This window comes from Mobula birostris, chromosome 4 (assembly GCF_030028105.1).
Source record: "Mobula birostris isolate sMobBir1 chromosome 4, sMobBir1.hap1, whole genome shotgun sequence".
Taxonomy (NCBI): domain Eukaryota; kingdom Metazoa; phylum Chordata; class Chondrichthyes; order Myliobatiformes; family Myliobatidae; genus Mobula; species Mobula birostris.
This window is the reverse complement of record NC_092373.1, coordinates 163,674,329-163,699,608: the sequence shown is the minus strand read 5'-3', so window position 1 is coordinate 163,699,608 and position 25,280 is coordinate 163,674,329. Positions and strand designations below refer to the sequence as shown.

The 25,280-nt window shown below is 41.5% G+C and overlaps 1 protein-coding gene across 5 annotated transcripts in view; it reads right to left on the bottom strand.

The window, feature by feature from the left end:
• Positions 1–25,280, bottom strand: part of lef1 (lymphoid enhancer-binding factor 1) — a 174,870-nt gene that overhangs the window by 61,475 nt on the left and 88,115 nt on the right. For all 5 annotated transcript variants that reach the window (XR_011885787.1, XM_072256388.1, XM_072256389.1 and 2 more), the window contains exons 5-7: positions 16,440–16,530; positions 5,201–5,323; positions 3,982–4,144 (exon numbers count right to left, since the gene is read on the bottom strand). Coding sequence is in view for 4 of the 5 variants with exons in the window: in XM_072256388.1 (XP_072112489.1) it covers positions 3,982–4,144; positions 5,201–5,323; positions 16,440–16,530 (377 nt within the window). In the remaining variant the exon portion in view is untranslated. The remainder of the gene's footprint in view (positions 1–3,981; positions 4,145–5,200; positions 5,324–16,439; positions 16,531–25,280) is intronic.

Genomic DNA, 25,280 nt, shown 5'->3' with positions numbered 1-25,280 from the left:
GAGGTCCACAGCGGACACAATCTCCCTGGCTCTACATTCATCCCTGGAGTATCTAGACTGTAAGGACACATCCATCAGACTATTGTTTATTGACTATATTTCTGCCTTAAATACTATTATTCCAAGAAAACTCATCACCGAACTCTGGAGCCCGAGAGTCAATGCCTCCCTCTGCAACTTGACCTTTACGTTCTGGCCAACAAACCGCAAATATTGTATTATTTCTTAATGCATGCATTACTAAATGACAATAAAAGAGGACTACGTGTCTTCATAATCTAAACAGTAAGGAGAGACAGCAATATCTCTGCTGCAATTATTCTCATAACTGGTGCTCCTCGGCCCTCTGCTCTGCATTCATAACTGCATGGCCAGATTGTACTCTAATCCAATTTACAAGTTTGCACAAGATACCATTGTAGTGGGCCTGTTTCATATTGTGATGAGTTTGAGTCCAGATGACAACCTTTTCTTGAATGTCACCAAAACAAGAGAGCTGGTCATTGACTTCAGGAAGAGGTAGGGGGAAGGGGTGCATGCTCTTTCTACATCAATGGTGTTGACATTGAGAGGGTTCAGAGATTCAAGTTGCTAGGTGCGAAGATTACACCAAGCCTAAGTCAACACCACAGCCAAGAAAGCTCACTAACATCTCTACTTCCTCAGAAGGCTAAAGAAATTTGGTATATTCCCATTAACCCTTTCTATTTTTTATCGATGCACCACAGAAAGCATCCTACCTGGATGCATAAAACCTTGGTATTACAACTGCTCTGCCTGGACCTGCAAGAAACTACAGAGAATTGTAGACACACCTCACCACATCAGGGAAACCAGCTTTCCCTCCATTATCTCTGTCTGTACTTCACAATGCCTCGGTAAAGCAGACAAAATAATCAAAGACCCCAACCACTCCGGGCATTCTTCCTTCTCACCTCTTGCATTGGGCAGAAGATACAAAATCCTGAAATCCTGAAGGTAAGCTTCTACCCCCGCTGTTATGAAATAGTTATGTAGTATGGTAAGATGTACTCTTGATCTCACAATCTATGAGTTGTCTGTAGCTGTTACTCATCATTCTGCATTGATACTATTTGACTTTGTTTTACTTCAATGCTCTGTGTAATAATTTGATCTGTATGAACAGCATACAAAACAAGCTTTTCACTGCACTGTATCTCAGTACATGTATTTTTAACAATAATAGACCCATTTCAACCAATTCCAAGGTGAGAGATGAGATCATGACTGGGGAGGAAAATTGGACAATTCTGTTAAGATGTGTCTACGGTGGTTCAGCTTAAGTTACCTTTTACATTCTCTGACATTGCTGATAATAAAACAGCATTTTAAGTATACTAGTAGAAGCAAAGAATACACTCATTGGCCAAGGGCAGTGCACATGCTCCTGTTGACAGCAGAAGGGTTGAGGTTATGAGGGATGAGAGCTTCAGGTTCCCAAGAGTGATCACCAGTAGCTTGGCCTGGCCCAACCTCTTTGATGTCATCGCCAAGAAAGCTCACCAATGTCCGCACTTCCTCAGGAGGCTAAAGAAACTTGGCGCATCCCTGTCGATCCTTACCAATTTTTATCAATGCACCTTAGGACGCATTCTATCTGAATGCAACATGGCTTGGCACAGCAACTGCTCTGAACATGAGCACAGGAAACTGCACAGAGTTGTGGATGCAGCTCCGCATAAAATGGAAACTGGAACTGGCTCCCACTCTATGGACTCTGTCTATACCTCAGTAAAGCAACCAGCATAATCAAAGACCCCACCCCACTTCAAACATTCTTTTTTCTCCCCTCTCCCATCAGGCAGAAGATATAAAAGCCTGAAAGCACATAGCATCCGAATCAAGGACAGCTTCTATTCTGTTGCTATAAGAGTATTGAACCGTTCCCTAGTTTGACAAGGTGGATTTTTCACCTCGTAATTTACCTCGTTATGACCTTGCACCTTATTGTCTATCTCTGCTCCGTTTTCTTTGTAACTTTAACATGCATTCTGCAGTCCATTATTGTTTTACCTTGTACCACCTCAATGTATTGTTGTAATAAATTGATTGATATGAATGGCATGCAACACAAATTATTCACTGCTCCTCGGTACGTGCGACAATAATAAACCAATTTACCACTAAATGGATCTCCTGATTTTTGTCTCCATTTAAAACAGTAAGAGCAGGGTGCAAAAACAAACAATATTCATAATGGCGTCTGCAAAGCTACCAAACCACCATACAAACGTAACTGCCTAACTAATGTCCTTTGCTTAGGATCTCTCTTCACCCAGTCTGGACTGCGTGTCATCTCTAGACCCATGTTGTTGACTCTTAAATGTAAATCGGGGTAATTAGGGCAAAAATAGTAGGTGCCGAGGTTGTCACTAACATAGACATCGTATGTACAGAGATCTGCATTCATTCGGAGTATTAAAAAAAACACCATTGCCGAAGGATATAGGATCGTTCTCAACTACAGATCTCCAAATAGTCCTTTAGTTTTCAAACCTTCCTACTTTCAGACAGAGACACACATTTTTATGAAGTCCCATTTTAATTGCCTATCCAGAATCATCCTGATGTCTTCAGGGATTAAAAATTAATCTCTGAGAAGCGTAGAAAAGTGGTGAGGAAAAGAAGCCTTACTTTTCTTTGAACACACCTCTTTATTAATTATAAGAAAATTGAAATTAGGGAAAAAGAACAGTTTGAAAAGAACTATTGAATCAACTATTGAATTGGGGGCTAGATGTTATGGTCCAGTAATCAATAATAGGAACATGAGATTAATATGATCTATGTCTCCTGATTTTTTTCCAATCAGAACTGATTGCTCTATCACATGACATCATGAGGCTTGAGCAGGTAATTTAAACATTCAGGAAACTTTCGTATACAAAGGTTCCTTTGTTTCTTTCTCAGCTCAGCCTGCTTCACCTCCTCCACCTCCTCCACCATTCAATCTTTGACAATAAAGAAGACTGTTGCTCATGTGCATTTCAGAATCACCCTGCAGAACAAACTTGTCAAACTTAGAAGGGGGGTTGTCAGTGAGACTTTTCTTTTTGTTACGTATCAAATAACAGAACAAAGGAGTATAGCCAGGGGCAGTGGTAAGTAGAGGGGCAGATATCACTTAAAAACAGACACTGGCGACTTTCACAAGATATGAAAGGCCAGAATTATGTGTGCAGGGATGCCATTGGGTTTGCATAGCACCTTTGTGTGACCCAGCACCGGTTGCATGTGGTTTATCTTTACGTTGATAATGCTGAACCAAGCTGTTTCCCTCTCTGGCCATTGCAACCACAATCAACACTCTCTGGGATATATGCAGCAAAGTTAGAAAAACAAATGACTTAGTGTGTTATTTTATTTGGATATTTTTGATTCATTAGTTATTCAGAGGAAGAAGATAGCGGGAAGTCAACTACTATTTAATGAAACTCCAGAGATATTAACAACTGAACTGGTATCCAAGAGATGGCCACTTATTTAGAACTGTAGTTGATGGTTGAACAGGGAGTATCAGACAGTGTGAAATATTCCAATATTATTTATAGTAGTACTGCAAAGTAAAGCCTGTCTGAATGTGGAGTGACTCCAGGAGAGCGGTTAACACCCAGATTTCTACTGTACTGTCAGAGTATCTCCACATCTCCTTACAATACTGGAAACAGGCTTTTCCCACAGAAACTGGCTGTAACAACACATAGGATGCCACACTGGACCTAGCCACGGAAAGAAAGCTAACTCGGACCACTGACACCCAATGTAGGAATTTAAATCTTTTTGTGAGACAGGAGTTGCTAGTGGAAAGACCAACGTGTATTTCCAATCCCAAACTGCCCTTCAGGAGGGATGATTGTGAGTCACCTTCCTGAACCACTGCAAGATGAAGTCTAGACTAAAATAATTTCCAATGGCTTGCTACAAAAGACAGAACTCTACTAATGCAGAACGCCTGCTTACCCTTCTGCCAAGAATCTGATTGATGGCGGCACTCTCTTTCAGTGTACACTCTGCGACCACATTTGCTCTCATCTCCTTCATGTATAACATAAAGGCATTAAGGGGCTTCTTGATGTGAGGTTTCTTGGCCTCCTGCTCTTTCCTCGTTTCATGCTGAGGTTTTCTGTAGGGAAAAAATATATACTGTTGACCTATTTTCCTTCTAATTCGTAATGACCAGTGTGCGCAAAAATCTTGTGCTGTGCAATTTTTTTGCCCAGTGAAAACAACACGTGCATACTGAAGAAATTCTTCAATAAAGTTCTAAAATTTGCAGACAAATCATTGCAAACTCCACTTTGTCAACACTTTCCACATCAGAAACCAGAAAAGGAAATGTGATTGTGTACAATCCTGAAATATACTTAACAGTACGAGGTAGAGGGCAACAACCGTTTGTAGGCAGTTTAAATTCCTTTGCGTGCTAGTAGCAAAAGATGTGTGCACGGCACATGTGCACACCTTAGAGGGGACATTGCTCTTGACCTATGTGAAGCTTTCCCACCTTGCAAACATCCAATAAGAGATAAAATCAGTCTGCATCTCCTCCAGCCTGATCAGTTTCCTAACTTAGGGAGCAACAGATGACAAGGTGAAGGCCAAATCATCCCAAAGTCTGCTCTGTCATGGAGCAAGATCATATTTGATCTGCAACTTAACTCCATCTCCCCTCTGGGCTCTCTGACCTAGTATAACTCTAACAGATTAGGCAGCATCTGGAGAAAGAGGGACAGTTCGCAACTCTGCAGAAGGGTCTGGTAGCGTAGTGGTTAGCACGACGCTATTACAGCTTGGGATGTTCCAGAATTCAGAGTTCATTTCTGGTGCCATCTGTTAGGAGTTTGTACATTCACCCGTAGTCATGCAGCTTTCCTCCAGGTGCTCTGGTTTCCTCCCACAGTGCAAAGGCAAAATTGTTAGTAGAATAATGGGTCCTTGTAAATTGTCCAGTGTGAGTATAGGTGGGTTGCTGGGTGGTGTAGCTCACTGGACCAGAGGGGTCTGTTCTGCTCTGTATCTCTAAATAAATAAAAATGACCTGAAGTGATAATTGCTTCCCTTCTGTTTTCTGTGCTTTATTTCATATTTGCCTCCAGTGTTTTGAGTTTTACAAAACCTATCATCCTCTGGTTTGGAAGTTTGAACAATGATTTTCAACTTCTCCAAGTTATCAACTTACGTGTTCATGAGTTCAATCTCATTGTGAATGGGTTCCTGCTTGATTTGGTGGTTCTCAATGGCTGGGTGAGGAATTCCAGTTGTATGAGGACCGGGGTGGGTAGGAACCATGGGATGTGAAAACCTGAAACAAGACAGATAAAACAAAAAACACTGAATTTAATAGAGTGCAAATTCTGTACAATTTAGAGTTGATTGTGAACTCGGCTAGAGTAGAAAGTGTTAATAATGGATAAAGTGGGTGGTGTAACTCTACCCACTTGCTCGTGTTTAAACGCAAACATTCATATCAAGCTAACATTCCCTTGTGTTCAATGGAACAAGAAGGTCTAAGAGCCTTAAGCTGCATTTGACTGCTTGTAAACCAACAAAAACTTGTGTCGAGCCAAAATACTGGGACACAAGTTTAATGAAACTAAAAGTGCATTCACAGAGGAAAGTAAGATAGGAAAATGGAGAAGTTGGGGAAGGGGCTCCAAAGCGAAAAGTCATAGAATCATACAACGTGGATACAGGCCCTTCAGCCCTCCATGTCCATACTGGCCATCTAATACCTTGCTACACTAATCCCATTCTCTAGCTGTCAGCCCATAGCTATGTCTTGCCAATTCAACACCTTGCCTAGATACTAAGTCATAGATTATTAGAGTATGGAAACAGGTTAGGAGTGGAAAAATCATGGAGGGGTGTGAGCAGGAGAGGATTGTAGCACTGAGCTACATCCTAAGAGGGTATCTGTGCAAGTTAGCAAACCTAGTGTAAGATGCTTGAAGAGAACTTTTTACAGAATCAACACAAGTTAAATTCAAAGTCACCAGAGTGCCGAGCACATGAATATCCCCTTGGAAGAAGCTGCACATACAAATCTTTTGGAAGTGGAATAGTAGAATAGTGCTGAGGGAACAGAGTGAACTCAGGTTTCATTTGGTATAGAGGTCCAAATAAACCATGTTTTATTTGTCTAGATTATATGTGCAATGCCAATTATCATTACAGGTCACCTTGCAACAACAGACAGCCCGATTGGTCAGTCAGTCATAACTTGGGTACAACTCAGCAAGGTGGCAGAAAGTTGTTACTTAATCACTTTCCCTTACGTATATTTTGTCAGCTTCTTGCCTAATTTCAGTATACAGGTATCTGTGTTATAAAACAGCCAAAATCCTCCTCTGAAGATCACAGGATATTCATCCAGGCTTGACGCTAACTGGAAGAAAGACTGATCATCCATTTGTACTAACTCTTCAGTTCGTTTTCCCAAAGGAAGGCCAGTGGCTTCTTTCTCCATAGACACTGGCTGCTCAGCTGTGAATTTTCAGCATGCTTTGGCTTCGTTTTAAACTGTCGCAGTGACATTCTGCCCAGAAAGTCAGAAAGCTTTTCATAAGATGAAGGCCAATTAGTCACAGTATCAGTAGAGGTTACAGAAAACAGGGAAACAAAGGGATTTCTCAACTTCTCGTCATGTTTTTCAAATTTGTAAGAGCTGCCACCTTGCAGCTAGATGGGACATTGGTTCCTAGCGTATGCTTCATGAATTGGCAACTCAAACAATAGTGTTAAATACTCTGATTATTGAGGAGGAATAAATATTTCTGTTTCATTGTCCCTATTCCTGACAAGGCATAGCATTTTCTCCCCAGACTACTATGGAAATTGGAAGGCATTAGAGAATGGAGAGCAAACAGGTACCTGCAGGTTTGGTGGAATTAAGGATGGTTTAAATTGTCTTCACAATTCTATCAGCAATCTGTTACACAGTGATACTGTTGGGAAAGGACATTTGATATGGATGTTGGGTGGGGTGTGGTGTGTACCAAGGTCCATCAGTAATTCCCTTTGAGAAGGTGTTGGAGAGCCTAGACTTTGAACACCTGGAGATGGTTCTCCCATCATGCTTTTGGGTAGGAACTTTCAGGATTTCAATCCAGCATCCATGAAAGGCCGGGAATTTGCTTCCAAGTCAGGATGAGTTTCGACTTATAGAGAAATCAGCAAGGAGTGGTATTCTCACGAAGTTCATGCCTTCATCCTTTTTGGCAGCAGCAGGTTATATTAGCATTAGTGACTAACTGCAATGCTTTTATTGAATATCCTTCAAGAGGACAACAATCTTGTCATAGGGTTTGTAGGCTTTCGTGCCTCACTGACTTGGAGAGCTACATTGGCTGGAGTCAGGGCCTTGTGCTTTGACTGTTGGTAGGGTGACCCATGCCAAACAGGTCAAAGGGTAAAGGCCAGACTAAAAGTAGTCCACCAGTGCTTCAGGTTTGGGGGATTAAGCTCAGGGTGAACAACCCTGACTGGTCAAAAAAAACTGTTAACAACCGCGATGAAGAATTCTTCTCTACCTCTGCGTGACCAAGGGCTGACCAAGATGGAGGACTTCATTGCTGCCCTAAGTGCCAGCAGCGTAATGGGCAGTAGGTAAGTATTTGTTGAATACACATGCCGCATTAATGGTGCAAAGTTGGAAGAATGAATGAATGGTTAGAAAAATGGATAGAGGGCTGGCTGGTGGCGCAATGACATCAGCGCCGGACTCTGGAACTGAGATTCCTGGGTTCGAACCCAGTCGGGTCCACTCCCGAGTATGCTTTCCATCCCTGCCCGGTTGAGTATTGAGATCACAACTCGACCTCGTAAAATAAAGGGAAAAATACTGCAAAATGTCCGTGTGAGCAGTGGTGTGCCACAGTCTCCCTCTCTTGCTCCGCACCTTGTAAAGGCATGAAAAAGACATCGTCCCACCAACATCGTACATGCATGGACACACGCACACAGACGCACACGCACACGCACACACACATACGCCAAAAAAAAGAGAAGAAAAATGGATAGAATGCCAGTCAAGCGTGTTGTTTCTTTGGAATAATGTCAAGCTTCCTGAGAGTTATTGAAGCTGCACTCATGCGGGCAGGTGGAGTGTTCCATCACACTCCTGAATTTTGCCATGGTTCGTCTTTGGAGTGTCAACTACTGCGTAGTTCACCATAGCATGCCCAGCCACTGACCTACTCTTGAAACCACAGAATTTGTGCAGCTGATCCTGATGATTTTATGGTCAGTAGTGACCACAAAATATTGATGAAATATGTTTTGGCTGAATGTTAAGGGTAAGTGATTAGACCCTCTCTTATTGGTGATAGTCTTTGCTGGCACGTCTGTGGCATGAATGGTTTGAGAACAAGTATATAAAAGGGTCAACAGATCAGACAATGAAGAAAGCATATTCTTGGGAACCATGACAAGCATTTGGAAAAGAGCAGCCAGAAGATAGAACCCTTTGGACCAATAAAGCACTGGCTGGTGATCCAGTATGGTTCACTTGAAGATCACTGGCTTGTTTTCGCTTAGCTCGGCTGATCAGAAAACCATCATGCCAATTCAAGTAACTCAGTTTGACTAGTTTAATTTGACATGACTTTGAAAATGGACAACTTAAAAGAAAATTTCAAATTAATATTTTGAAGCATGCGTTTTTGTTTTGGAGAAACTATATAGTTATGTCCCAGGTGTTTATAAAATACCATTATTTTTATATCAATTTCAAAGTATAATTAAAGGATTGCATTTAATGATTAGAATTAAATTATGCCATGCTGTCTCTGCAATTTAATTCAACAGAAAAAAACATGAAAGTTGAGCAATGGGAAAAGTTGTGTGGAGCAATTAAAAGCTAGACTATACATTGGCCTTATGTCGTTGTTTTTCTCTGTTAAAATGGATTATACTGTAATAATTGTGCTTTCAATCAGATAAAATTTCTAATTAATTTTGTTTGGTGCTCATAGCAATTTAAATATCCATACAGTAGAATATATGTTTACTTATTTCCTATCCATTTATAAAAAAAGATCTAAAATTAACAATGGTGTCACAATTAGCTTGAAGTAACCATCAAATTACACAACTAATTTCAACCAAATGATATGGTCACCACGGTACTCCATGCCTTCAATACACTGATGCCTCTGCTTCCATCAGTGGAAGTCTCAGTGGGACTGACTTGCTGTTCACCACTCTCCTGGAAAGGTTAGGACCTGTCTGTTGACTAAGTGTACAGACCATTTCCTGCCTCTTTATTCCTCAAGGCAGAAATGCACAGTTAAACTTTTGAGGTCCAGTAAACATATACAATTGTAATTATGACAACTGAACGTACTTTTCTATTACACTCATATTTCTGCCTCCACACCTATGCTTTTTTTCAACTGCCTCACCTTCCTCTGTTTCTCATTTATTTTCCTACTTCCCTTCTCCTTCCCTCTACCTGTCAAGATGCCTTCACATATTTCTTTCCTGTCTGTATTACTTTCTTCATCTCCTTCTCATACTTCTCAATGTCACTATCCTTTAGTCCCTTTGTCTCTTTCTCTCTCCTCATCTCCCATATTCCTTCAGTACAACTCAGCTTAGCTCCAGAGCTTGGTTGGAAGTGATTGTCATCGACATCAAGGTAGCCATATGAACATAAAGGGAATGGTGGATATGGATCCTGTACAGGCAGAAAGGATTAATTTAATTTGGCATCATGGCTTGCGTGGACATCATGGGCCAAAGAGCCAGACCCTGTGCTCTACATTCTGATCGAATGTGGCACGACAAACTCTGGTAAAACTGAAGTCGGGGGGAATGGGTGCAAAGTTTCAACTGAACAGAGCAAAATATAGCTGTAAAATGTTCTCCACCCTCTGTACAAGAGCAGATAGTGCTTAATTTATATGTAAACATGAACAGAGTAACACATTCGTGGTCAGTGGAAGTCAATTACCTTAAACCAGAAATACTGTTGGAACTCCTCTGAGGAACATCCCCAGCACAACCATCCACCTTCTCTCCATAAGATTAAATGTTCACTGAAGATTGCATGTTATTCAGTCAAGAGTAAAGGAAGCAATTCCCTCTGTGCCAACATTAAGGCTTCAGCTGATGAATGAAAACAAGTATCTTCACTATTCCTTATCATTATAAATAGAAGGCCTCGCCATCAATATGAACTGGTGAAAGATTTAACTGGACAAGGGACCAGGGGCTAAAAAGTGACTCACTAAATACCATTTTAGCATTTACAAGGCATTCACTTCCAGGAAAGTAAACAGCATGATGCAACACTCTCCACTTCCTAGGGACAGCCAACAACATTCACGGTGTCTGATAACACTCAGGTCAAAGCAGCCCATTTGACTAGCACCTTGATCATCTAGTTTTCCAAAGATTCTTGGCACATTTTGTCTGCAGCAGATACCATCTGGACCTTTCAACAAGTAGCTCAGAGCTCTTCAAAAGCATCTGTGACCTCCACTACCTTGAAAAATAAGAGCAGCAACATACTCAAATTTATATATACATATTCTATAAAATCCTAATCTGATTCACTTAGTTAACTTATAATTTATCCTTCATTCCCAAGGCAATTCTCTTCTAAACTGGTGCATCTTTAGCACAGGTACCATAATATTAGTATGGACCATCTCAGGAGCAATTAGAGATGGGCTATAAATGGTAACCTTACCAGCGATACCAACATTTTATGCTTGAATAAAACTAACTCTCTCTCCCACTGCTTACCTCTCTCATACCCTGCCTCACACTTGCTGGCAGTTTTCCTTCCCCTTCTCTCAGCATCTTTCATATGGTCTTTGGTTTGTCAGAGCAAGGAGTTTATTGTGATGGACATAAGACTCCAAGCTATTGAGTGCTACACTGAACAATTGTCATTTGACAACAATATGAAAAAAGCTTCCAAAATAACTGGTAATAATTTATATTGAAAACAGGCTACTATAAATGATAAAAGTATTTTCCCTTCATATTTTTTCCCATTAAGTTATTTTTGTATAATCTGTTGTGCATGAACTCAGTCCTACGGAAGTTGCTCTGTACCACAACACTATGTTGTGGCTTAGTGACTAGAATACTTGACTGAATCAGATGGTTGTGTGTCAAATCCCATTCCAGATACTTGACCATAAGACTCTAGATTGAGGGACTGAAGAAAATTAATGTATAAATTAAGCACTATCTGCTCTTGTACAGAGGGTATGGAACATTTTACAGCTATATTTTGAAAGAAATTCTTCCTGTGTTCTCATCAGTATTAATTCATCAGTCAATAGAGTTTGTACATTCTCCCCTTAATCGTGTAGGTTTCCTCCAGGTGCTCCAGTTTCTTCCCATATTTCAAAGACATAGGGATTAGTAAATTGTGGGCATGCTATGCTGGCACTGGAATCACAGCGACACCTGTGGGCTGCCTCCAGCACAATCCTTAGTAGCAAATAACGCATTTCACTGAACATTTTGATATTTTGATGTACATGTAACAAATAAAGCTAATCTTTATTTTAGCAAATAAAGCTAATCACAGGGCTGTCCACGAGAGCTTGACGTGCACAAGTCAGCTGCAGCAATTTGTGTATTGCTGGAGCAAGAGCTGAAAGCAATAGGTAGATCCAAGAGAGAAAAGGTGATTGGCAGATGGAGGAGGACAGTGTGCAAATAGTGATAGAGGATGGAAAGTGATTGGTGGAGGTAAATAATGGAATCTAGTAGAAAGAAAGGAGGATCATAGAACCAAATAACGGAGGTGAGGTGGGACACCACCAGGTCCAGGAACAGTGACTATGTTACTATCCTTCAACCATCAGGCTCCAGAACCAGACAGGAAAACTTCACTCACCCCAACACTGTGCTGATTCAACAACCTATGGACTCACTTTTAAGGACTCTACAACTCATGTTCTCGATACTTATTGCTTTTTTTTTCTTCTTTTCTTTTTTGTATTAGCACAGTTTGCTGTCTTTTGCACATGGGTTGTTTGTCTGCCTCTGTCATGTGCCGTTTTTCATTGATTCACAGCGTTTCTTTCTAGTTACGATGAATGTCCACAAGAAAATGAGTCTCAAGGTAGCATATGGCATATATACTTTGATAATGAATTTACTTTGAACTTTAATGGGTTGTCCTGACATTGTAAAATGTGCATAACTATAATATTTCAATTTCAGGTTACCTACTCTTCCTCTGTCCCTTTTTCATCTTCCCCTGATTGACCCATAGAGACTCAGTACCCCCCCACCTGAGCTCCCGATCACCCTGTTTCTTTCCTCCCAGCCACCCCATCTGCCAATCACCCACACACTCCTCCCACTGGGTCCCCTCCTCCCCACCACTGCCATCTGCCCACCTCACCCCCTTTACTTGGTTTCATGATCCGCCCTCCTTTCCAACAGGTTCCATCATCTACAGGCCTTTGGTGCCTCCACCAATCTCTTTCCAGCCTCTATCACTATATCCACTTTTTCCTGTCCATCTGCCAATCACCCTTCCTCACCTGGATCCACCTATGCTTGCCAGTTCTTGCCCCACTCCTTCCCCTCACCTACTTTTACACAATATCTCCCCTCTGTTCTTTCAGTCGGGGGAAAGGTCTCAACCTGAACTGCTGCCTGCCCATTTCCCTCCACAGATGTAACCCACTCCACTGAGTTGCTCCAGCAACTTGCTGCAGCTGATATACCTTTCCTCTCGACCCAGATGAGGCAGGGGAAGAGGAAACAGGATATGAAGTCTATACAACACAGATATTAGTCGGGCCATGACGGTAGGTAAGCAAAAGGAAGTTCATTCACAAGCAAAGCAGTTGCTTGACCTTTTATCTAAAGCGCCTCACAGCTGTCTTTCACTCATGCTGTCAATCTAGATATGAATATGGAAAGGGGAGCTCCTGTTAGCTCAGGCAGGCTCAATCCTCTACTGGTTGGATGCACAGGCTAACCTTGGTCAGGTAGACCCAAAATGGGCAGCAGCTACTTGTTTTTGCAGTATTCAATTCCCTTAGTAACAAATGACAAAGATTTCTGCTCATAAGATGTCATCAAGCACAACTGTAAAAACTCTCAAAATCAGCTGTTTGTCCAAGTAAATCGTATTAAAGATTCTGAATTCAAATAATTGCACACTTTCAATTAACTTCTTTGACACTACCTGACGTACAAGCATGATTTTGTATGACAAAATTACATCTGGCACTATGTGTCTGAAAGAACTCATGTGTGCATCTGACCAGAATGTGCGAACTTTAGTGAAGGCATATTGCTGTGAAAGGTTACTGAGGGGTTCTCATTAATTGCTTTATTGGGTACAGTTCAGGAGAGTGAAAGGATCTGGGATATTCAAAAAGGTGATAGAGGATGGTTGTGTTTTTGGACAATAGAAAGGGCTGGACTAGTTGGATTTAATGGCCTTTTCTCTGACATTATACTAAAAGCAGAAAACAGACACATAACTAATCACCAACTGTTTTACACAGAACCCAGTGGAAATAAAAATTGGGCACCGTGTGGAAAATATTACAGCTTGGCTAGCACATAGTGTGCTCTGCATGAGTGAGTGTCTGTGTGGGTGTGAGTGTCAGGGTGTGTGTGTGTGTGTCTGTGTGTGCGTGCATGTTTGTGGTATGTGCGTATCTGTGTGTTTTTGTGTATGCGTGTGCGTTTGTGGTGTGGGTGTGGGTGTGTGCCTATGAGAAGAGTTATTAAGTGAAGCCTGCAGATGTTGGACTGAAATGTTTACTCCACCTTGAAAAACTAATGAAATTAAGGCAGGAGAAGGTGTAAGATATAAAGTATGTGGATGAGTATTCTACACAAAAGCTTTTTGTATTACTAACACACTTCATTTAATAACATTCTCACAAAGACCTATAACATGGGCTTGGAATCAGACACATACAGGCTTTACACTTTTGCTAACCCTGAAAAATAATGGAGAGGAAAGATAAAGAAATGAAGTTGAGGATTAATTGCAAGTTGGTTGGGTAAACGTTTGACCTACTAGGTAGAAAGGAGTTCACAAAGTTATGTAAAACAATAAGTTAGAAGAAAGAGAGGAGATCTTATAGAAACATACAGTATGAAATTATGAAAGGGAAGATAACATAGAGGCAGGAAAGTTGTTTCCACTGATAGGTGAGACTAGAACTAGGGGACATACCCTCAAGAGATTTAGGACAGAGATGAGGAGGAAATGCTTTTCTCAGAGAGTGGTGAATCTGTGGAAGTCTTTGCCCAATGAAGCAGTGGAGGCGACCTCAGTAAGTATATTTAAGACAAGGTTGGATAGATTTTTGAATAGTAGGGGAATTAAGGGTTATGGGGAAAAGGCAGGTGGGTGGAGATGAGTCCGTGGCCAGATCAGACATGATCATACTGAATGGCGGAGCAGGCTCAATAGCTGAGATGGCCGACTCCTGCTCCTATTTCTTATGTTCTTATATTTTTATGTTGTAATGCTTAGTAACTTTACACAATCAATCATTATGCACTGTCAACTTAAATACTGTAGTATTTATGACCGTGTACATTTCAGAGATATCTGTATTATAATAAGCATCATATAAATCAATATGAATATATTTGATCATGAAAATAGTGTATCTCAATCAAACCATTTGTTTTAACAGCAGAACCCTTTACTTTCATGGTATTATTACACAATATCTGTCTAATATTCATACAGTAGTTAAAGCTTCCCACGCAACATAGGCTAAAGGTATCAAAGCATACAGGATTGCCGTCCTTTACATTGGCTACATGCATGGCATGGACCCAGCTACGCCTGTCTTTACATCAGTGACGTGGAACTGTCCGTGCACCAATCCTACACTGGTAAAGCTCCCCAATGGCTTCTCCGTTGCATTGACAACTGCATTGGTGCTGCTACTTTTACCCAAGCTGATCTTGTCAATTTCATCAACTTTGCTTCCAGCTTCCACCGTGTCCTCAAATTTACTTGGGCCTCTCTTCCCCTTTCTTAATCTCTCTGGCTCTATCTCTGGAGACAGAATATCTTCTGACATCTTTTATAAATCGACTGACTTCCAAGTTATCTTGATGACTTATCCCTGCAACTGTGCCTGGCCCTACACCTCCTCCCTCAACACAATTCAGGGCCCTAAACAGTCCTTCTAAGTGAGATGGTGCTTCAGCTCAGAGTTTGTTGGGGTCACTTATAGCATCTTGTACTGCCGGTGTAGCCTCCTCTACATTGGTGAGACTCAATGCAGATTGGGGAAACACTCCATCAAGCACCTTCGCTTTGACTACCGCACCACCAAGGATCTCCCAGTGGCTACCAATTTCAGTTCCACTTCCCATTCCCACACCTACATGTCTGTTCACAGCCTCCTCTGCTGACACAATGAGGCCAAATGCAAACTGGAGGAGCAACAGCCCATATTCCCTCTTACTAGTCTCCAACCTAATGGGATGAACATTAATTTCCCTAATTTCTAGTCACCACTCCCCTCTGTTCCCCTTTTCCTTTGTTTTCCCTCATTCTGGTGGCCCCTCCTTTTCTTCTCCTCACCTGCCCTGCTCATCTTCCCTCTGGTTTCCACTTCCTTCCCATTATTCCATGGTCCCCTGTCCTATCAGGTTCCTTCTTCTTTAGCCTTTTACTTTTCCACCTATCCCCTCCCAGCTTCTTACTTCATCTCGGTTTGCCCATCCACCCACCTAACCCTGCACCTATTTTCACCTATCACCTGCTCACTTGCATTCCTTCTCTTCTCCCCACCTTTTTATTCTGGCTTTTACCTTTCTACTCCTGACGAGGGGTCTCAGCCCATTGACTGTTCACTTCCCCTCCATAAATGCTGCCTGACCTACTGAGTTCTTCCAGCATTTTGTACATATTGCTCAAGATTTACAGCACGTGCACAGTCTCGTGTCTCAGTGAAGCCTTACTTTGTAACATTTTTACAAATTCAATATATTTCTGTTATGGTATGCTTTAAATTCAGACAGCGAAATGGTTAAAAATATTTTGTCTGAAAGACGTTACAAGATATAATTTGATGATCCGTCTAACAAAAATAGATGGGTCCAAACCTAATATTGTCCCGGTGTGTACAGGTCAAGGCAAACTAAGCAGTACAATTCACTCCAAAATTGTATCAAGGAGGTTTCCGCATTTGTTCTAATATTTTGTGGTCATTACATTATTACCTGGGTTGTGTTTTGAGATTATCTAGATTGCCTCGAACACTTACTCAAATTTTGATGTGAAATTACAGCCGATAGCCAGCCACAATGCTTTCCTCTTTAAATTTAGCAATTAAAGTCTTACAATGGTGGTAATGCCGTGTCAATTTCAAAGTCTCAGAAACTGCTTAAAAAGAAAGAGGGGGACTTGCAGCCAACTTGCTTAAGTTCAAAGAAAACCAAAGGCTTACCAGCCGAGAGGAGGTGTGAGCTGTCCGACAGCACCTGGAGACAAGGGATAGAAGGTGGGGATATCAGGACCAGGGGGATGTCTGTGCATGCCTGGAAGGGGAAAGAAGGGTCCAGGTGAGTCAACATAAGCATATTAGATTTCCACGAGTCATTTCAGCACAATTAACTAAAATGAATAGGATGAGCTTTAGACGAGATATAATCCGAAATTGTCTTTTCAACTCTTTTCTCAACACACAACTACAATTATAGTAAATTATTTATGAAACAACTTTATTGGAATGGATAGCCATCTAAACAAATAAACTCTAAGTACTTTAAGCATTAATAAATAAGGAGGTCCATTAATGTTACTTTTGGATTAATCTGTTTCTCCTCAGTTATCAATAACCTCTTCACTCACCTGAATAAGAGAACTAGAATTGACATTATTTATTGCTTTCAAGATAATTATTCTTTCCACATGCAAACCTCTGAATAGGATTAGATAACTTATCAGTTTATCTTCATCTATTAGTTTTTGGAATTTCAATTCAAAGTACTTCCAGAAATAACATGAAAATGAGGTTTTATTTTCACCTTAGTAAATAATAAGAGCAGGAAAAGGCCAATCAGCTCCTTAAGCTTTCTACTGTTCAGCAAGATTGTGAATGTACCGCTGCCTCAGAACCACTTTCCTGCTTTATCCTCACTTACCTTGATTCTTCAAACATCCAAACTTTAGCAATCTTAGGTTTGAACGAAATCAAACTGTGTTACCAGTCACAAGGTTCTACAGCTCAGAAACAGGTCCTTCAATCCAATTAGATGCCAACCAAAGGGCCGCAGTAGAGAATTCGAAAGATTTGGCATCCTCTGTGTAAAGAAATCTCTCCTTTTGAGATTGTAAACACCGTAGTTCAGGACTTTCTCAGTCATCCTTCCCAAATAGCCTGCTCCTTTAAGAATGTACTAGTATTTGTACTAAATCACCCCAAGATTGCAAAGTCAGTTCCATTTCAGAATCAGAATTATGTTTAATATCACTGGCAAATGTAATAAAATTTGTTAACTTTGCAGCAGCAGTACAATATAGAAAAAACTGAATTACAGTAAATATATATGTATCTTAAATAGTTACATTAAAATAAATAGCGCAAAAACAAAAAATTAATAATGGTATTAATGTAGTGTCCATGGGTTCAATATCCATTTAGGAATCAGGTGGCAGAGGGGAAGAAGCTATTCCAGAATCACTGAGTGTGTGCCTTTGGGCTCCTGTCCCTCCTTTCGAATGGCAGAATCAGAAGGGGGCATGTCCTGGGTTGTAGGGATCCTTGAAGACATCTTTGATACGACGGACGTTAGTATCCATGCTTAGTCAGTCCTTCTGGCAGATGACAACAACAGAGGCTGAAAGGCCTGTTCCTCTATGGTATTCTTCTGTAACATCAACAGTATGCCCAACTTCCTGACTTACTAAGCAGACATTCTATTCCATTGGCAGACAAGATTCAAGGATGTTCTTCAAACCTCCATGAGAAAGTACAACATCTCCATCATCTTTTAGGAATCCCTGGTTCATAACCATGTAAAGTAGCAATGAGTCATTCAAGCAACACACACAAAAAATGCTGGTGAATGCAGCAGGCCAGGCAGCATCTATAGGAAGAGGTACAGTCAACGAGTCATTCAGGATGGTTTGAAGAACTACCAGTTAAATGCATTAGAAACAAACAGATGTATGTTATGAATCCTGGAAGGAGTGCATCATCTCCTAAAGAACCCGTCCATTCGTCCCATCATACATCTTCTGCTCCACCAGAGGCAAAAACTGTTGGTACCACATTGGCCTTTTCAGTCAGCTAAAAATTCACAGAACTGGTGTGGAAATGTCACCTTTGACCTCCAAGGACCAGCTAAGAAAAACCTATGATAATTTGAAATCCTTTTCATCATCTCTTAACCAATAATCAGTCCAAATTAATTCTTAGTTAAGCAGAGTGGCCTGTGGGTCACTTTTTGCTATGCAGACACTTGAGACAGGTGAGACAGAATAGGTCTTTACATATTCACTCAGTGGCCACTTATTTGGTACCTCCTGTGCCTAATAATGTGGCCTCTGAGTGTATCTTCCTGCTCTTCTGCTACTGCAGTTCATCCACATTAAAGTATGACAATTTATGCTTTCAGAGATGCTCTTCTGCACATTACTGTTGTAACAAATGGCTTTTAGAGTTACTGTCACCTTCCTGTCTGCTTGAACCAGACTGGCAATTCTGCTCTGACATCTTTTATTAACAAGGCGCTTTCACCCACAGAACCACCGCTTACTGGATTTGTTTTTTGTTTTTCACACCATTCCCTTTCAACTCTAAAGACTGTTATGTGTGAAAATCCTAGGAGATCAGCAGTTACTCAAACCACCCCATCTGGCACCAACAATCATTTCACAGGCAAAGTCACTTAGATCACATTTCTTCCGCATTCTGATGTTTGGGTTGAACAACAACTGAGCCTCGTGACCATGCTTGTATGCTTTTATGCATTGTGTTGCTGCCACATGATTGGCTGATTAGTTAGTTGCATTAACGAACAGGTGTACCTAATAAATTGGTGGCTACTGAGTGTATATCCTTTGACCAAAACCGTGAAAAATTGATTATCTCTTATTATTACATTGGTGAATTATGTTCAGTCCAAGACCAGATGAAGACTCATGATCCAAAACATCAACTGTCCATTTTGCCTCACAAATGCTGCCTGACTCCCTGAGTTTCTCCAGTATCTTGTGTGTTGCTTCAGATTCCAGCATTTTCTTGCAGTCTTTTGTTTTTCCGTTATTACATTGCTGTTTGGTGAACTTGCTCTGTGCAAACTGGCTGCCCTACATCCAGTGTTACAACAGAGATTACACTTCAAAACTGTACAATTGGCAATCAGGTGCTTTGGAACGTCTGGAAATTGTTAAACGATGCAGGATTCAACACAAAATATCAACAGTTCCTGTAGATACTGTTCGACCCCCTGAGATCTTCAGAAGATTGCCCATTCAACTATATAAATATAAATCTATCTACTTTCCTTTACACAGGTGTTTCCTGGCAGAGACATTATTTTCTAAGAAAAGTCAATTAAATGGAATAGCAGCTTGCAAGATTGATAAAAACTGAATATAATCCTTTAAGCTTTCTTGACATCTTTTAGTAATTTATACAAAGGAATGTATTCATCAGCAAAATAATTGCAGGAGAGAAATTGTAGGAGTTAAGAAGGAAACCAAAACAGATCTTTTCTGTAGCAAAACAATCCTAACTGAATTTTTATAGGCTGCAGCTTGCTACAATTATTTTTCATTTTCTCTTCTTGATAGATGTGACGTCTTAATCTTCACTAATGAGTGTGTCATCTAGTTATGAAAGGGTGTATCAGTTTGCCTTTTCATGCTTTGTCACAGTGCAGTGTGTGCAATGGAAGAAAATAAAAATTCAATTCTAATTTTCCTGGCATTTGCAACCGTTTCCTTGTTACTATTCCCTAAAGGAACCAAAATTAAAATGCTGCAGTTTCTCTGACTGGCTATAAAAAAGACACATGCACATGTATGTGCACGCACACATACACACACACACACACACACACACACACACACACACACACAAACACACTGACACACCGCCAAGGCCGTTGAAAGCAATGACTTTGACACTTAGAATGCTAAATTAAATCTTCTGTTGGCATGTTGACAATCTGAAATGAATGATTTCAACTTCCTAGCTTCCCAGTACAATTGCTTTTCAGTTCCCTGTTTGTGATTCCCAGATACAGAGAAAGGAATACACATTGGCTACAAAACATTACAAGGCTGGGTGTCAGTTTTCTCTCTTTCAAGACATGGGGTTTTCCACCACCTGCAACTTTACAGGATCAGCCGTTAATTAAGAACCATTTTCAGTCCCTTAATGCTAACACTTGATATGATTCATTTGCCTCACGATTGTCACTCCAGCTCATACTAAGCTCTTCATCAAGCTGATTCCTTAGGGCTTCAAGGTCAAATAGTTTTGCATGTGTAGTATTTAACATCCAAAGCTCTGCCGGGAGAACTCTCTCTGCTGACAACCCACGAACACGAAGCCCTAGAGCTTTCAGAAGTGCCTGGTAGGATTAAAACAGGGCTTTAATCCCAAACAGACCTTTGCATTTTATGGTATACCTGAAAATGTCCCCCTAGGAAGTCCATAGATGGCAGTGATTTCTCATATTAAATTCTCCTTCCCCCATAGCGCCAACACATACTTCCTGGTAGGCAACTGCCTGAGAATGAAACCATATCAGGCCACCTCAGACCATAAAATAACAGAATCCATCCCACACAGAGGGAGAATACGTGGCCACCATGTCCTTGTCACCTCTCTATAGTTTACTCCCTTCCCCAGGCGTTGATTTGCTGATTTAAAATTATTTCCTTCAATTCCATTCTGAAACTTCTTTCCATTATCCATACAGTCAGTGAGTTCCAATCTGACGAGAAGAAGGAGCATTTCACCTCAGAGTGTACTACAATTATTAATGAGCATTTTCTCCACCAATCAACAGCAGAGCTACAAGTGCAATGGCCAACTCTCATGCACTGATCTTGTGCGGACATTTATTTCTACGTTGTTCCATTAAGTGGGGACTCACACTATTGGGAGAACAGAACAGGCCACTTTTGGAAGAGTGTCACTCATGAACTGCTGCTGGGATTGATACTTGGCTCTAGATATTTGCAATTCACATCAATGGTTTGGACGCGTGGACCAAGGATAATTTATCCAAACTTGCTGATGATCTGATGATATTAGGCTGGGAACCAATGTGAGTTATGAGGAGACTGTGGGGGTGGGGGTGGCTTTTGGAGAATATCTACAGGTTAAGTGAGTGTGCAAGGACATGGGGGGTAGATACAATGTGGAAAAATGTGAGCTTCATTCATCTTGAGGGAAAAGAGTATGAATGCAGAGATTTTTTTAAGTCATTGGGCACTGTAAGGTCCTAGTGTTCTGAGGGACTCGGGTGGCCCCGAATTCAACCTGCTGGTGCAACAAACAGTTAGGGAAGTAAGTGGGATGTAGCCATTTATTGCAAGAATGGTTGAGTGCAAGAATAAAGATGTTTTCATGAAATTACAAGTATATGGGGCCTGGTCGTGACTGCACCTGGTGTATTGTGTACAGATCTCATCTCTCTACCTAAGAATGGATATACTTGAAAAAGAGGGGGTGTGACCAGGTTCACCAGTTTGATTCTTGGGATGGGGTGGGGAGGCTTTCATATTCCATAAATATCTTCTTATGACATGAGGAGCTTCGGAGGATGATGGCACCCAACGGCGACTCCTTCGCTTGCATCTTTGGAAGCAGCTTTATTTCTACCTTTGATATCTGTTTTTCCCCCTTTCAAGGTTCTTTTGAAGACCCTGACCTGGAGTTACATGCTGACTTCGGTTCTTCGCAGAAATGGGACCCACTGTCAGGGCCGCACACCTGCTGCTTTTCGATATGCTAAGGATGTGGCTTGGAGGACTAGCGAGCCTTCAGGGTGCCGAATTTTTGTGGCTCTGGAGGCGGGGCGGATTCAGGGCCGGTGCCTTTGCCTGATGTGTCGTGGGAGTACACGGAAGATCAAAAGCAGCGAGCTGGCTGCTGGCTGTGTGCCCAGGGACCCGAGTTCTTAGGGCACAGAGCTCGGAAAAAGCAACGCAACAGACTTTTAACACCATAAATCAGTGAGTTCTTTTGTTATGTCTCCCCTCTTGCTGTGAAACGGGGACACCTCTTTTTCCCTTATTAGGGAGAGAGAGAGAACCTGTGGTATGTCGAATACCGGGTGAACGAGTAGTCTTTGGGGTACTGCAAGTCTGTGTCTTTACTGATGCTTTGCCGCACGCTTGAGTATTTGGTAGGGGTGCCATTGCTTTGCTGCTGCTTATGAGTGGGAAGGGGGAGATGGAGGGGGTGTTGGGGTTCTGACATTTAACTGTCATTCACTCTTTGGGGCATTCCTTTGTTTCCGTGGATGTTTGTGAAGAAAAAAGTATCTCAGGATGTATATTGTATACATTTCTCTGACATTAAATGTACCTATTGAAATCTATTTAAACATAAAAGAAAGGCATTTAGTCGATCAAATATGTTCCAACTCACAGTGCAAAGCAATTTCCCCTCACTTATTTCCCTGTAACCTACTTTCTCACACTTTCCCATCAATTCCTCTGATTCTTTTGCCATCCACCCACACCACAGATAGTTTATACAGCACCAGCGGAAACCCACACAGTCACAGGGAGAACATGCAAACTCTACAGAGGCAGAGGCTGAGATCAGTCACTGGAGCTGCGGAGTAGTACCACTAACTGCTGTGCCATTAAGCAAACATAAGTTTGTGCTCTAGTGAGTTTACAGAATCTCACAGGTTCAGTGGGGGGGGGGGGAATGATATTATCCCTGGCTGGAGGGTCTAGAACCAATGGTCACAGACTCAAAATACAGATTGGAAATTAGAATAAGTTCCTTCACCCAGAAGCGTTTTCTTCAGTGAAGTAAATTCTATCTAAGACAGCCATAGAAATTCAAAACAGAGACTTTAGGATTTTAAGGAAAACAAGAGGCATAGGATTGAAAAGCAAGCTGAATTCTTCTTTCCCCTTCTGAAATCCTGTTTCAACTGCTCTTCTTATGTTTTTTGTTCACTGGTATGACAACATGGACTCTCGATCTCACTCTTGACCTTGCACTTTATTGTCTATCTACGCTGCACTTTCTCTGCAACTGTAACACTCTGCTCTTCACTGTTATTGTTTGACCTTGTATTACCTCAATATACTGTTGTAATGAATTGATTCGTATGATCAATATGCAAAAAAAATCGTTGTAACTCAGTACTTGTGACAATAATAAATCAATTTAATATTTAGCTGCTTTCTATGCCAAAAAAAAATTATGCTTAACTTTCCTCGACATTTATACTGCTTTACACCATTCTCAGGTAACGAGCCATTGCAAATCCATACAAATGGGCATCAAGGCAAAAACGATCCAAAGAGGTGGGTCACATTTCACTCAAAGAAAGAGGATTATGATTAATAGAGGATATTGCGATGTTTCGATAATCCAAAATTAAACCCCAGAAGATCAATGTAGCAGAAATTTAGGATAGTTCCTGGGCACAAACAAGCTCCACTCCTCCATCAATGACCTTTCAACATAAGAGATATTTGCTAATAACTCCACGATGCTCCATTCCCCTCACAATTCCTTGGCACCCAAAACAATCCTGGCGTGAATTATGAGGAAAGCCTGGCAGTGGCTCTACTTCCTTATGCCTTTGCAAAGATTCGGCCAGACACCTGAAACTTTGACTAACTTCTGTAGATGCGTGGTTGAGAGTACATTGACTGGCTGCATCACAGCCTGGCATGAAAACACCAAAACCCTGGAATGGAAAATCCTACAAATGGTAGTGGATACAGCCCAGCCCATCACGTGTAAAGCGCCCCACCCCCAACATTCAGCATATCTACGCAAACACGAGGAAATCTGCAGATGCTGGAATTTCAAGCAACACACATAAAAGTTGCTGGTGAACGCAGCAGGCCAGGCAGCATCTCTAGGAAGAGGTACAGTCGACGTTTCGGGCCGAGACCCTTCGTCAGGACTAACTGAAAGAAGAGTTAGTAAGAGATTTGAAAGTGGGAGGGGATGGGGGAGATCTGAAATGATAGGAGAGGACAGGAGGGGGAGGGAGCATATCTACTTAAAATGCTGTTGCAGAAAAGGAGCATCCGCCATCAGGGACACCCACCACCCAGAACATGCTCTGTTCTTGCTGCTGCCATCAAGAAGAAGGTACAGGCTGCCCAGGACTCACACCACCTGGTTCAGGAACAATTACTATCACTCAACCATCAGGTTCTTCAACCCAAGGGGATAATGTCACTCAATTTCACTTGCCCCGTCATTGAAATGTTCCCACAACCAATGGACTCACTTTCAAGGACTCTTCATCTCATGCTTTTGATATTTATTGCTTATTTATTTATTATTACTATTATTTCTTTCTTTTTACAGAGAAACACAGAAAACCAACAGCACAATACAGGCCCTTCAGCCCACAAAGCTGTGCCGAACATGTCACTACCTTAGAAGTTACCTAGGATTACCCATAGCCCTCTATTTTTCTAAGCTCCATGTACCTTTCCTGAACTCTCTTAAAAGACCCTATCCTATCTGCCTCCACCACCGTCAACAGCAGCCCATTCCATGCACTCACCACTCTCTGCAAAAGAAACTTACCCTGACATCTGCTCTGTACGTACTTCAAAGCACCTGAAAACTGTGTACTCTCATGCTAGCCATTTCAGCCCTGGGAAAAAGCCTCTGACTATCCACACAATCAAGGTTTCTCATCATCTTATACACCTCTATCAGGTCACCTCTCATCCTCCATCGCTCCAAGGAGAAAAAGCCGAGTTCACTCAACCTATTCTTATAAGGCATGCTCACTAATCCAGGCAACATCCTTGTAAATTTCCTCTGCACCCTTTCTATGGTTTCCACATCCTTCCTGTAGTCAGGCGACCAGAACTGAGCACAGTACTCCAAGTGGCGACTGAGCAGGATCCTATATAGCTGCTACATTATCTCTCGGCTCCTAAACTCAATCCCACGATTAATAAAGGCCAATGCACCGTATGCCTTCGTAACCACAGAGTCAATCTGTGCAGCAGCTTTGAGTGTCCTACGGACTCAGACCACAAGATGCCTCTGATCCTCCACACTGCCAAGAGTCTTACCATTAATACTATACTCTGCCCTCAT